The 15,059-nt window shown below is 37.7% G+C and overlaps 1 protein-coding gene across 1 annotated transcript; it reads left to right on the top strand.

Annotated features, from left to right (window-relative positions):
• Window positions 1-241: 241 nt before the first annotated feature.
• Window positions 242-14,229, top strand: LOC116301854 (uncharacterized). Its single transcript, XM_031711014.2, has 13 exons — window positions 242-2,249; window positions 3,270-3,393; window positions 3,654-3,776; window positions 4,487-4,629; window positions 5,181-5,309; window positions 5,876-6,113; window positions 6,518-6,640; window positions 6,759-6,842; window positions 7,187-7,243; window positions 7,536-7,624; window positions 7,952-8,045; window positions 8,444-8,479; window positions 8,552-14,229. Exons 1-13 carry the CDS (start codon window positions 1,462-1,464, stop codon window positions 10,094-10,096), a joined length of 3,573 nt encoding a protein of 1,190 aa, XP_031566874.1. The 5' UTR covers window positions 242-1,461; the 3' UTR covers window positions 10,097-14,229.
• Window positions 14,230-15,059: the final 830 nt, after the last annotated feature.

Genomic DNA, 15,059 nt, shown 5'->3' with positions numbered 1-15,059 from the left:
ATTGTGTGCGACCCCAAATAGGATTCCAAAATTATGAAAATTTTTCTCAAATAGGCTTTTTTTGTGGTATTTTAAAGGTTATATGTATATGTATTTTATTTGCTACATTTTGTTATTTAGTTAATTTTTTTTAACCGTTAGATGGAATTTCGGACGTCATAACATGGATGATTGACGTAACATGGAATACTGTGTTGTGATTGGTCGAGCCTGACGTCACAACATCAAACATGGAGTCGATCGATTCACTTTGTATCAGAAAGATGTGTTTGCACGGAGATTGAACGATTTAAACATATCTTAAACAAATGGCTTTTACAATCCTTTAAAATCGTACTCAAGCCTGGTGAATAAGCCAAAGTTTTGCCGAGGAAAAGGGCTTTGAAAAGCGCCAAGAGGGAAGAAAATCGGTTGTGATCGAAGGAAGATACGGGGTTGGAAAGTTAGTGATTTTGGCGATTATTGACAAAGGACGAGATATCGAAAACACTAAGAAGAGAAAGGACTCAACACAGCAGGGTCGAAAATAACGTCCAAGAATCTAGACTGGATTACTTTCTAAGCATAAACTGTGCTATAAGCTGTCTATTGGAACTTTAAAACTCCTCATCGTACGCTATCGTTGGCAGAGATTCAATCTTAAACTTTTTAGTGCTTTGTTGTAGTTACTTGCAGTGTTTACAGGACTTATTCTGCGATCTAATATTTTGTTGTTGTATTTTGCATTACAACAACAGTTAGACTATATTCTACCTCTATAAAGAAGAATTCATATTTTCTTCATATTCTCTGGCAAGTTTTTAAAGACCGTCAGACCGCTTCACTGCCTCGAACATATGAAGAATTGATGAAAAATCCTTTAAATATTACATATGCTGGAAGAAAGACAATAAATCGTCGTACTAGTACCAAACGTGAATAGAATACACGTTACTACAACTGTCTTCTTGCACGTATTCTCACAAGAGGAAAGGAATTAAAGATCAAGAAGAAGGAAACTCAGATCTGTGTGCGCAAAGCCGTGAATGAATTAAGAATACAAGAACTGTTCTTAGCATTCGAATTATTTTTTCTCCGGATTATTTCATCGTGTTTTCATTCAAGCCGTCTATTCTGTTTTCACTGTTTCATTATGAAAGAAATCGCAGTCATCTCCACGATTGCAACCAAGCATTGCTTTTGCCAGAAATCCATGTACAATTTTAATTTCTGATTTCGAACCTTTGTTGGAATCAATATTAGCTACTGTGCTATCCAAACTAGCTGTGTTTACATAAGAGAACATAGTCAATTGAAAATGCACTTCTTCAACTTTTCAATGATTTTTTAGAATCGGGAACAAAGGATACGAATTTCAGAATCAGACTGTGATTTTTTACAAGTACCACTATGTCGATTTCAGGGGAACATATCGATAGTTATTCACTGATAACTCTTTAATCCTGTTATTCGCAAACCAAAATGGTCCAAACAGAGCTAATATCACATTCAACTGGGGCCTTTTCTTCGTTTAATCCAAATCAAGGCACTAATATTTCTCAGTGCAGAATTCAAATCGACACTAATGCACTACGCTGTTTGACGCAAACTCTAGCAGATACTTATAAACGTTGTGGAATGAATGTTAATGAAGATACCGTAGAAAGTACTGCAACAAAAAACGAAGTCAGCTCTCATAGTAACAGCGAAGGAGATTATAAAGTTGTTCTTCACGAAGAGCTTTGTTCAGCAACGTCTTGTTATGAAGTTCTAGAGTTTCTCGGTCGTGGGACGTTTGGACAAGTTCTGAAATGTTGGAAAAAAGGAACTAATGAACTAGTGGCCATAAAGATTCTTAAAGATCATCCATCCTACGCCAGGCAAGGACAAATTGAAATTAGTATATTGGCGAAACTAAGCGCTGAAAATTCAGAAGCTTTTAATTTTGTTCGTGCGATCGAGTGTTTTCAACATAAAAACCACACTTGTTTGGTGTTTGAAATGTTACAACAAAATCTTTACGATTATTTAAAGCAATCCAAGTTTAGTCCTCTTCAACTAAAAAACATCCGACCTATCGTACAACAAGTACTCGTTGCTCTATCTAAGCTGAAGTCCTTGGGTTTAATACACGCTGATTTAAAACCTGAGAATATCATGTTGGTGGATCCCGACAAACAGCCTTATAGAGTCAAAGTCATTGATTTTGGTTCTGCAACTCACGTCTCTAAGGCAGTTTGCTCTACATATCTTCAAAGTCGATATTACAGGTCAGTCTAGATGTTAATTTATTCTTTTGAGGAACCTTTTGTTCATCAGAGTGAAAGATTCCTCTTTATCTGAAATATCTATTTATTATAATAACTTTTTTGGCAAATAAAAATTTCTTGAATTTAGGATTTTATCTACTTTACCATAAAAAGAAGTCTTTAACCAAAACTTTTAACTAAAAATTTCTTAAAAACATTTTTTCATTAATCCTAGGTGTTAATTAACCACATAGAACAATAACTCGCTTCTTTGAATGACTTAAAAACTCGAATATATTTGCTAAAAAAAATCATATTTCGAGATTAGAAAATTAAATTGATTTTTGAAAAAATTTTATATTTCCTGCGGATATTTAATTCAGCCTTAGGTTATTTTATGACATTTTTTTCTCTCCACGTTTTATTTTTTTCTTTTGGTTGTTTTTATCACTAATTAAAGACCCCATGAGTCTTCAATACTTAGCTTTCCTTTTAAGACACACTTATAATAAATCATATTTTTTAATGTAAAGGTAGATTAAAATCAACTTTTGGTCCTATAGTTTTATAGTTAACGTACTTAATTGGTCATATTTTCATATAATGGCGCTTTAGTGCAACTACTTATAAAAATACTCATGGACCAAAGTGTATTTGAATAAAAAAAAAGTGTGCCATATTTTTCCCGTTACAGAATTGCATAATTTGTTGCACTATGCTGTCTTAGGGGATACTTTATTAATACTTACATATGGATTCTTTTTTTGCTTGGCGATAGTGAAAACAAAGGGATAGGGAAACTTCGTTGTCATGTTAACTTTCATATTTTTTACGCTTTTCAAAGCATACGATGTTAACTGACTGACAAAGTCTCCCCAAAAGAGCCCTGTAATATTACACATTTCTACAACTCCAGAACAGCCAATGGAGGTCTTTTTATAAGTGAATATAAAAAATATCAGCAGTAAGGCCCAAAGGGTGGAGATGTATAAATTTAAATGTTGCGAAGTGATATATTATGTTCTATAATGATTTCATCAGGGCTCCAGAAGTCATCGTTGGACTGCCATTTTCAGAGTCGATAGACATGTGGTCTTTGGGTTGTGTTATAGCAGAACTGTTTCTTGGATGGCCTCTTTATCCTGGTTCCTCTGAATATGACCAGGTAGGGTTTTAGATAAATAAATGCATTAATAATGAAGAAATAGCAAACATACGTCAGAACAAGTCAGAACATGAAAGAAGTGTTAGGAGAAGCACAACACATAGGAGAGTGCTTCTTGACACTTCTTTGAAAGCATGTGTGCGTGTTGTTATAAGGCATATGCTCCCCACCAATCAGAATGCAAGATTTATTACAGTTATTTTATAATATTACCTGTATATTAATCTTATTATTAATACTTTTTTCTTTCGATTTCGTAGATTCGTTACATCTCTCAGACCCAGGGTATGCCTGGTGATTATCTGCTAAATAGTGCAAGCAAGTCAAACAGGTTTTTCAAGAAATATGTCAATCAAAATGGGTTGTTGGAATGGAAACTTAAGGTATGGAGAGACAGACCATTAGTACAGGGCTAAAAACAATAGCACGTCATCAGACAATATTAATGTCAGATTGAATAGAAGAAAAAAAAACTTCCTTTATTCACGAGGGTAGCACTTAATAGCCAGTGGCTAACGAACCTGTGGCCCTCATTCCATGATCGAATTGGAATTTAGGAGTTGATTTTTGCGGAGGGACGAAAACCGGAGAACCGGAAAACCCTCGAAGCACAGGAGAGAACCAACAAACAACTCTACTCACATACTACACAGGAGAGAACCAGCAAACAACTCTACTCACATACAACACCGAGCCCGGCGGGACTCAAACTCGGGTCACATTGATGAGAGGCGAGTGTTCACTCTGCTACGCCACCCGTGCTTCCCATGTGTATGGGAACATGTGTATGTTACCTCATGGCGGCCATCTTGAAACACTTAAAAATTTCACAAGTCATAGGCAAATTCTAAAGAATATATTACACGCTGCTGAGGTTGAGTAACGGGATGCGTGAAATGGCCTATTAAAGATTTGATTTGGGTTTTTTCAAGAAAATTTTTTCTCTAAAAAAAATTTCCAAGCACAAGGTGGGGTTTGAACCAGTACCCTTCTGCTTGCTAGTTAGATGCTCTTTCCACTGAGCTACTAGAACTACTGATAGTAAAAGAACAATGGAATAATATTTTATATTAATTGTGATAATGTCATTCAGAGTGGAGCTGAGTATCAAAGAGAGAGCAAAATTCCATCCAAAGAAGCCAGGAAATATATATTCAACTGCCTGGACGATATCGCACAGGTTAACTTGTCCAGTGCAGTTACTGGAAATGAAAGAATGGCTGAAAAAATTGACAGGTAAATGTTTTTGACACAGATACTTTGGGTCACTTGGGTGGTCTATGCTGTTTAAGCATCTTCTTTTCACCAGTTCAAGGCTTAGATTTGATGTAAGGGGGGTGCAACGAGGTTTCTTTTGCACAGGGCTTAAAATAACAGCCAGACGTCAGACAATGTCTGCCAAGAATCGTAAGTTTTCTGGTCAAATCTTTGCTTTGCTGATCTTTTCGATCATTATTGTTAAGCCAGAAACAAGGTGTGACCAAGTTAAAACTAATTTAGCTGGTCATCATGACCAGCAACTTACCGTTATTTTAAGCCCTGTTACAGAATTATAATCCATTTATTCATCAGGGCCCAGTTGTACGAAGGCTCGATAGTGCTATTCTTCAATAAATCTTATGCATTGGATAAATTTATTGGATAACAGCATCACTTTATCCACTGGATAAGGATTTATCCATCGGATAGTGCTATTCACCATTGTACATCTGGGCCTTGTAGATCTTTGTGAACAAAAGCTTGCCTTTTGATGTTGTAAATAACCTGTTATTTCTTGTTTCTCTTAGGTACAATTTTGTATCGTTGTTGAAGAGTATGTTGACTATCGACCAAGAGAAGAGAATAACACCAGACGAAGCCTTAAATCATCCATTTATCACTCTTTCACACCTGGTGGAATTTGCACACACCAACGTGTAAGTTGAACAACTTCTTGTTGACCTCCTAAGGATTCAATGTGAGGCTTCATGCAAAATGCTAAGTGATTGGTGATACCAGGAGAATAGATTCAATTTAGCACATAGCCTGGTACTGAAACCTTTGTACGTGACAAGCTAAGCATATCTTGGAAGTGGGATATTTACTATAGATTAGTGTGATCTGTTTGTTAGCCATGCCCTGACTTAGATCAGCCCAGAGGTTGTTTCAGGGTTCAATCTGTGAGTTAGCCATGCCCTGACTTAGATCAGCCCAGAGGTTGTTTCAGGGTTCAATCTGAGAGTTAGCTGTGCCCAGACGTAGATCAGCCCAGAGGTTGTTTCAGGGTTCAATCTGTGAGTTAGCCATGCCCTGACTTAGATCAGCCCAGAGGTTGTTTCAGGGTTCAATCTGTGAGTTAGCCATGCCCTGACTTAGGTCAGCCCAGAGGTTGTTTTAGGGTTCAATCTGTGAGTTAGCCATTCCCTGACTTAGATCAGCCCAGAGGTTGTTTCAGGGTGTAAATGAAATTCAAAGGTTGACTGCTTATTCCCATGTCTTGTAGCTTCAAGATGGCAGTCAAGAACATGGAAGTATGTTGTCGGAACCGAGGACTAGGTGAACCAGTATCGTATTCCACTCCTACCATACTGGCCTACCCTCATGCTACAAGCACGCCATATTTATCAATGAATCTTGGAGGCCTCGATAGCATGATGACACAGGATCAAATTGGTCTAGCGAGGCGGTCAGATCGTTATGTCGCGCGGGTCAACCTTGCAATGCCTTCTTTACAACCAATGGTAAGTTAGTACTGTGCTTGAGTGGATCACAAGTAGACTCTGTATAATAGGCTTCGCACCATCACATGATGGCAGCCATGACAGGAGGCATGACTTTACTGTATACCACAGCATTTTAGAGCAGTTTTTGTATGACTGTGAAAAGCTCAGTGCCGTAAGCATGGTGTGCCGTGACCGTGATACTTTCTAGAATTTTATTTGGCTGATTTTTTTCACGCGCAATGTGATTGGTCTTGCATTGCCTTGACCTTGGCGTGACCATTGGATGGAGAGTAAATTCTCATGCTGTGTCACGACTGTGTTCATGCCGTGAACTTTTCACAGTCATTTGATAACTGCACTATCCTCCACTTTCTACCTGGCAAGTGATAACCATTAATAACATTTAATATTATTATTTCCAGCCTAATGTTCAGCCTCGGCAGGAATTTCTACCAGCCCACTGCACCCCTCAACGTGCCATCCTCTGTCAAACTGATAATGTCTCACCCAAAAAGCATGTTTTTGGTGGCCAGCAAGTCCAACAGGTAAAATAACTGGAAAGTCCTATTGGTCAATGTCAACCATACCAGTACTTCTGTCAAATAAAACACAGGAAGCCCAGTTTTATTAATTCAAGGGTTTTTTTTCTGTGTAATTTTCTAGCCTCTTCCAGTCGTTGTATCGATGGGTTTGCCTAATAACAATGTACAGTTACAACCTTCAGCGGCTCTGTATGCCAAAGTGCCGGTAAGACACTTAATTTTGAGTCTTTAGATTTCATTATTATCAGAACAGCTAGCCTGGTATAAGTTGCAAGCAGCATGCTGAAGTTTTGTTTTTCACCTCTGACTGTCAATCAAAAGCAGTCAGCCAGTTCATTTTATATTTGACTAGCGGCAGTGAAAAAAGCACTATATGTACTTTACTCCTGTGTGATTTGGTGAAATTTTGACATTTCTTCCCGGGAGCATTGATTTTGTCATGGAAACTTCCTTCTTTTTGTCCTGGTTACATCAGAGGTCCTCTGTTACAAATGGTTACAGGTTAAAGGTCAAAAAACATGCAGCAATATTATATCTTCTTCATTTCAGAGTGCTCCAATACCAACATGGCCGACTAACAGATTTGGCTCAGACCTATCATTGTCTGTAAGTTTGAAGCCGTTACTATGAATTGTTATCATTAATTTTATAGAATATTACTTATAGAATATTATTTATAGAATATTTTACCTCACTACTGGAACTTTCTGTGAATGATGAACGAAAATGGTATTAATACTGCATTTGTTAAGTGACCATCCTCTATTGAGTGCCCAAAGTCAATGTCCCAAAGAGGGTCATTACTTGTACCTCTGTTAACTTGATAACCTCTATTTAGAAACCACTTCACAATTCCCTAAAAGAGAGTGCTTGATAAGTGCATTTATTCGTTTTGTAGAGTCTTCATCATCCTTGGACTGGAGCTCTTGGTGTTGGAGGAGTTCAGCCTATTCTACAAGATGTACTACAAGGAATGGATAACCCAAGGTATGATATCAAACCATGTCACTCCCTTGAGTATTATTTTTTCTTCATCAGTAATGTTTTCCCGTCTCAGACCACATGTCATTCCCTTGAATATTATTTCTTTCTTCATCAGTAAGGTTAAACATATCAGACCACATGTCATTCCCTTGAGTATTATTTCTTTCTTCATCAGTAATGTTACCCATATCAGACCACATGTCATTCCCTTGAGTATTATTTCTTTCTTCATCAGTAATGTTTTCATCTCAGACCACATGTCATTCCCTTGAGTATTATTTCATTATTTGCCGATTATTAACACTATTCTTGTTTTTGTTTTATTTCCAGTCGACCAATGAATCCACCTCCGTCTGGTGCTTGGCGTGGTTCTGATGATAACGGCTACATATCAGCTGAACCAAGCCCGGGATTATATCGCATGGTACATATATGTTAATTTAATGCATCAATATCTATCAGACTAACGTCAAACGTCGAACTTCACATGAGCTGTATGCATTGAAAACAATGTCAGAAAATAAGATAGTCTTCTTTTATGTCATTAGGTTCAGCTATTCTAAAGTTTGACTTTTGACCTTACTCCTACATAACTTTCATGGAGTGTGTGTCACAGCTTGGCACAATCTCTAGAAATTAAGGGTCAAATATAGGCAGAAATTCATAGAGAAAGGAAAGCTGGAGAGCTCAGAAATAACAGCTCAAATCCAACAATCGATTCTACTCACATATGATGGCTTGTCCTAGGACTGATCTCCTGAACATAGTGTTGAGATGCAGCCAATAGCAGCCCACTAACTCTTCTTCATTTTCCTTTTCTAGGATGGAGACGGCAATGCATACGATCGACGGCATGACGTAAGTATCTATTAATAGGATTTTAGCATACGACCCTGTGAACAGTTTCTGACAGGTATTCCTTGCTTTTAGCATCGACGAGGCCCAGGGCAAGAACCATACAGACCAGCAGGATCAGTATTGTTCTCGGTAATGCCAATATTGCAACAACACTCGACTGTCCCTCCCCCTGTCTGGAATGGACCACGCATACCAACAGGGTTGTTTCCATGGCAACTACAGCATTCTGTGATGCAGGGCAGCCATGGACATCATGGGCATGTTGGTTCATCAAGTCATGCCGGGCTTCGAAGAACCCTGTCTACGCCCTGTAGGAACCGTGTAGGCGAGTACAGGAACTTTTTCACAGGAGATACCCCTAGGGAGAGCAGTCCGAATCTTTTTACTCAAGATTCTCCATGTTCAATGGTTGTTACGAAGCAAACGTCATCACCGATTGAGATCCCAGACAGTCCTTCATCTCTGAGTGTTATCACCATTTCAAGCTCTAGTGACGAAATGGAACCAAATTCTTTGGAGACCAGCACTAACGAACCAGGTTTGGCTGGGAAGGATGTAGAAGGAGAATATGATGAGAACGGTGATCACCACGAAGATGATAACCTTGATGGGTTTGGTGATGACGAGGAAGATGAAGAAGAAGATGATGATGATGATGATGACTGTGTGGTGACGTCATCCTTCTCAGTTGGAAGCGCAAGTCCTTTGATGAATGATTTTTCAAGTAATCAGCATACGAGTTATCATGACAATGGCATAGTCGAGGATGATGTTGTCAGTTCAACGACAGATATTCCAGGAATGGATGGGTATCACTCTGATAATGTTTGTTCCCAAGAAAATAGTGAAAGAAACATCAATCATCCAACGACACAACAAATTGGCAATGGATGCCACTTGCATTGCTCAGATACGGAGAGCGCAGACGAGAAGGGTGAGGGACAGGAAAACATTGGAGCAGTCGGCACTTCCCACACACTGCATGAACAATCTACAAATAATCAATTACATCGGCAAGCCAGCAATCATGCTGGCCAGCAGTCTCACTCAGGGATGGATGCATGGACAGCCGTGAGAACTCGGCCCAGTTCTCTTGGTGTTTTTCCACATTACTCGGCACAAGGTATGCCGACCACAGGCCCTCCCTATATTTCAAGTGCGCTACAGTATGCACCCTCGCAGGCTATATTAGTTGGACGTGAGCAGCGATGCTGCGTTAATGATGTCTACCAAGAACCAGTGTTTTTGCTTCCTCCAGCACATTCACAAGTTGTGCAACAGCCGCTGTACACTGGAGTCACAGGTGCTCGAATGTCGGTTGGACCCCAAGGGATGCCTTACACTTATGTCACGTCCAATACCACCAATCCTGGCACATTTCTAACGCCGCTGTCCCAGGCAACGCCATTGTTGTCACATGGTCAAGCCCCTGTGCAAACAGGTTTATCATTGAACGGTCAGTCTTATCAAGGTCCTATACCATATACAAACCAGTATCAGACTCCTGTCCTCGGCGGGTTTAAGACTTATAATATGGTGTCTAATGGGGCATGTACACCTTATGGTCCCTTTGTTGTCAACACTAGCCCTTCTAAGGCGCGTATGTTTTTTCCATAAGGGTAGCACTCATGCTGATCATTGTCTCACTATATCTTCAATGCCTGTAGTCCATCTGACGATTCCATCATGAAAGAATGTTTCGTACAGTCAGTTAAAAAGTGTTTATTGCTAGCTTATACAATATGCAAAGTTTTTGTCTTTTTAGTCTGGGGTGAAGCTATACCTCATGCATATCCTGCATAATATTGCATCTTAATATATATTGTAATACAAGATGCTGTATCTAGTCGCAAAGACAATAGCTACAGTATTCCATGTTGAGATATCCAATGATAATACTAGATATCCCAAATATGGGAACTTAAGCTGTTGCCTAAGTTACAATACCCAATGATGCATGTTGTAGAGATATCCCATAATATTACTGTGATATCCCATAATATTACTGTGATATCCCATAATATGTCATCTTAAGTTATCCCGTATGTTACGATATCCATTGATGCATGTTGTAGAGATATCCCATAATATTACTGTGATATCCCATAATATTACTGTGATTGTTTTAGAGATATTCAATAATTAAGGTATCCCAGATTATATCATGAGGATACCCCATAATTTCTCTAAAGTGAGAAAGTTTTGATGACTTTTTAGACTAACATATCCTTTTAACAATTTTAGGAGTAGGTAATTTTCATATTGTAGTTTAATGTACCAGCATGGTTGCCATGGTACCTTAGCTTGACTCGTATTTATACATATTGATAGTCAGGTAGCTATAGATGCTTCACACTTATTGAAAAGAAATTAGAATTTGCAAAATACCGTTTTGCAAGGATGGAATGTTGGCCTCTGAGGAAGTTATTTATTTTTATTTTAGGGTTAATTTAATAAGTGTTATTATTTTAGTTTATATTCTGTTTTATCGTTTCAATCATGTGGGTTGAGCATTTATAGAAATATCTGGTTTGATTCTGTGGTTTCTGTGTAGATTAATTAGTTTGATTGTGTGGGTTTGAAGGAGTTTGTGTGTTGCTTACTTTGATTGTGTGTAAAGGTGTTCTCATATTTTTTTGCATGGGTTTGAGTGTGGTGTAGAATATTAATTACTTTGATGTGTGGGTTTGAAGGAGTTTGTGTTGCTTACCTTGATTGTGTTTAAGGGTGTTTTAATGATTTTCATTGTGTAGGTTTGAGTTTGGTTAAGCTTACAGTAGTTTGATTGGTTGATTGTGTTGGTTGGATAAAGTTTTCGTGTAACTTCGTTTACTAGTGTGTAATAGTGTGTAATAGTGTAGTAATAATCATCAATACAGGCATCCCAGACCTCCTATATATCCTATATTTCCTATAATTTGTATAGGATCCTATAAAGAGCCTATATTTAAAGAAAACCTCCTATATTTCCTATAAATAGGACGACTGCTGATTGATACATTTATGTTTTACACTGTTTAGCATATTTGGCGAAGGAAATAAAATGGCTCCTTTTTTTTTTTTCTTTTTTTTTTTTTTTGGTTCTGGTTTTTTTTTTTTATGGCCGATCCCTGGTTACGCCACCGAAAAGCGAAAAGCTATCTTAACTCCTATAAAGTGCATATATTTTTGGGAAAAAATCCTATATTTTCCTATATTTAGAACTTGCACAGCCTATATTTCCTATCAAATTTGTCTAAAAAGTGGCTGGGATGCCTGTCAATATTTGTGTGACTAGTTTTGATACCGTAGTGTCGGTATTGTGTAACATGTATCTACAGTTAATAAGTAGGTTTTTTGTCTTCAATTTTGGGATTTATTGTGAGTTGAATTTTCAATAATAGTTTATTTCTCAATCAGTAAATGAAGTCTTCCTTTAATAGACTTTATCTATAGTCTAGTTTTTACGGCACAGAATTGCCAGCTTTGAGAAAGATCAATTGTTTTTTTTTGGAGAAGTCTCAGTTAGGCCAGCTTATGAATAAGCTGAAGACACAATAAAAGCTTTATTCTACATTTTTAATATAATATTAGTGTCTTTTGACTTTTGAAATAAAATGCTTGCTTTTTAAATTTTAACATTCAAAGCAACACAAGCATCAGATTTTAACAAATTAATATTCATATTATTCTTTTTTTGGTTTAGAAGGTTATAATAAGGGTTAGTTTGAGGTAGTGCTTGATGTCAGAGTGTGTTTGTAGTTTAAATTAGTGCAAAATCATTGTCGTGTTCAAAACATAACACTTAAGCTGAGGCCTAAATGGTACATGGAAAGTATCTAGTAATACAACTCGTGGAGTGTTCAACAGTTGTTGCATTGACAAAAAGCATGGTGGCTTTTAAAGTGCCTATCACCCTTCTGACAATATTCTCAGTCTTGATTCTACATGGGGTAAGATGTTGAATAACCCGAAAAAATTACATAGTTTGAGTGCGGCTTCTTGAAGTTATGAAGGTTTTTCCATGTCATATGCTAATGCTGTGACGTATGTGGAGGCAGTTAATGGTTATTTGTTGTTCCTCGTAATTCGAAACACCGGCTTCTATGGGAAAACTAACTTGCAATTATTTCTATAAGAGCAATGGGGAAAACAATGACATATTTCAAATTTAATTTATCTGTACCAGTAGTGTTTTGTATATTAAATGATTACTCCTCATACGTCACAGCATTAGCATATGGCATGGAAAAACATTTAAGACTTCAAGAAGTTGCACTTAAACTATATATTTTTTTAGTGTTTTTCAACATCTTACCCCATGTAGAATTAATACTGTGTATATTGTCAGAAGGGTGATAGGCACTTTAACACATGTTTAATATCAACTATGTGTGTATCTCAAAGGAATACATCAGAGGAAAATCCTGTGATTTGCCAGAATACCTTTGTGTCCTAGCTTTCTTGTTCTCTATTTTGAACCAAACCATGATTTTGCAATTTGAGTGTATTTCAAGACATTTTCATTGTTAGTAAAAAAGGAACTGTGCCTGGACTGTTTTATTACAATACTTTTAGTGCCTTTTGATTTAGAGAAAAGATATAAAAACGCTCACTGTCTTGTGAACATCCTTTATGACAAGAATCTTACCAGTGAGGCAACAAGAAGTAAAGCTTAAATATTAACATTATTACTATTATTAATATTATATACAATTATTTTCTTGGTATATTTTGGGAGTTAAGCAAAGATTTCTTAGTACTTAACTTGGTGTTAGCAGTCAGAGGTTAGCGGTATTAGGTTATTTCCCAGGCTCTTCTCCGTTCATCTATAGGAATGCCTGGGAAATAATTCCTTTTTTTGTCCAATTTTCTTTCGTTCCCAGTCTTACTGGGTTTAACAGGAGTAGAGCCTGGTACGACTTTTATCAATTCAGCTAAAAATTCAATTGTCCTAATTTCACTATGACGTCACAGCTTGTTTGTAAGTAGGGCAGAGAGGTGAAGAACAAGAATATCTTTAGTCTGCAGCTGAATTGATAGCTCTGATATATATGTCTGGTTTTCAAACACTTAATAAGCTAGTGTTTATCCTACGATATATACATATATATTATATATAAACAGCTTTCTAAGCTCTACAAAATACAATTTCTCACCGTCTGCTTTGTGTCGTGGCTGTTTTGTCCCACGACCATTACTCTTAATTCTTTTCATGTGACGTCATAATGAAATAGGACAATTCTCCGTATTACGTCATTTATCACTACTACCAGAATGCTTTGCGAAGTAAGTCTACTCATCTTGCAGCCCAAAGAGTTAAAACTTTAAAAAGAGAAAGAATTCGAGGTGTCTTTTAGTAATGGTATCTAGACGTAATAAGGAAGAATAACAATCCGTTTTAATAGTAACAGTAAATCGAGTGAAAACATCCCATCTAGTCAGCCATCTTGGTTTTGGCCGAAAAAGAACTGGAAATATGTATGGGAATGGAGCGTGGTTTGTCACCAGAGGAAGCCCGCGAACGACAACAATTGTTTGATTATGTAAAGTTTTATCTCCAACGTCGACTTCCTCATTGATTTTCACAATCTTGGAGATAAGGCATCTTCATTATTTATAAATAAGTTAACTTACTTATATCGATATATATTTTATACTAATAGACTTTAGCTAGATCAAGATTTCGATTCAAGAATTTGTAAATACAAAAATGGTGTAAATGACAAGCCATTCTTCATCATGAGATTAAATACATTTGAATGAAGAAAGCTGGTTTATAAAGTCTTAATTATTATCATATTGAACCCTGAAAAAACCTCTGGGCTGATCTAAGTCAGGGCATGGTTAACTCACAGATTGAACCCTGAAACAACCTCTGGGCTGATCTAAGTCAGGGCATGGTTAACTCACAGATTGAACCCTGAAACAACCTCTGGGCTGATCTAAGTCAGGGCATGTTTAACTCACAGATTGAACCCTGAAACAACCTCTGGGCTGATCTAAGTCAGGGCATGGCTAACTCACAGATTGAACCTCGAAACAACATCTGGGCTGATCTAAGTCAGGGCATGGTTAACTCACAGATTGAACTCTGAAACAACCTCTGGGCTGATCTAAGTCAGGGCATGGTTAACTCACAGATTGAACCCTGAAACAACCTCTGGGCTGATCTAAGTCAGGGCATGGTTAACTCACAGATTGAACCCTGAAACAACCTCTGGGCTGATCTAAGTCAGGGCATGGTTAACTCACAGATTGAACTCTGAAACAACCTCTGGGCTGATCTAAGTCAGGGCATGGTTAACTCACAGATTGAACCCTGAAACAACCTCTGGGCTGATCTAAGTCAGGGCATGGTTAACTCACAGATTGAACCCTGAAACAACCTCTGGGCTGATCTAAGTCAGGGCATGGTTAACTCACAGATTGAACCCTGAAACAACCTCTGGGCTGATCTAAGTCAGGGCATGGTTAACTCACAGATTGAACCCTGAAACAACCTCTGGGCTGATCTAAGTCAGGGCATGGTTAACTCACAGATTGAACCCTGAAACAACCTCTGGGCTGATCTAAGTCAGGGCATGGTTAACTCACAGAT

Source organism: Actinia tenebrosa, unplaced genomic scaffold, assembly GCF_029948245.1.
Source record: "Actinia tenebrosa isolate PJP-AT-01 unplaced genomic scaffold, QUT_ActTen_1.0 PGA_scaffold10__47_contigs__length_13832649, whole genome shotgun sequence".
NCBI lineage: Eukaryota > Metazoa > Cnidaria > Anthozoa > Actiniaria > Actiniidae > Actinia > Actinia tenebrosa.
Note: the sequence above shows the minus strand (reverse complement) of the source record. Positions and strands in the feature narration are given on the sequence as shown.

Coding starts and splice junctions, on each gene's coding strand:
- LOC116301854 (XM_031711014.2), top strand. CDS start 1,462: ATGGTCCAAACAGAGCTAATATCACATTCAACTGGGGCCTTTTCTTCG. Junction 4,630..5,180: donor ATGGCTGAAAAAATTGACAG/GTAAATGTTTTT, acceptor TGTTTCTCTTAG/GTACAATTTTGTATCGTTGT. Junction 6,114..6,517: donor TGCCTTCTTTACAACCAATG/GTAAGTTAGTAC, acceptor TATTATTTCCAG/CCTAATGTTCAGCCTCGGCA.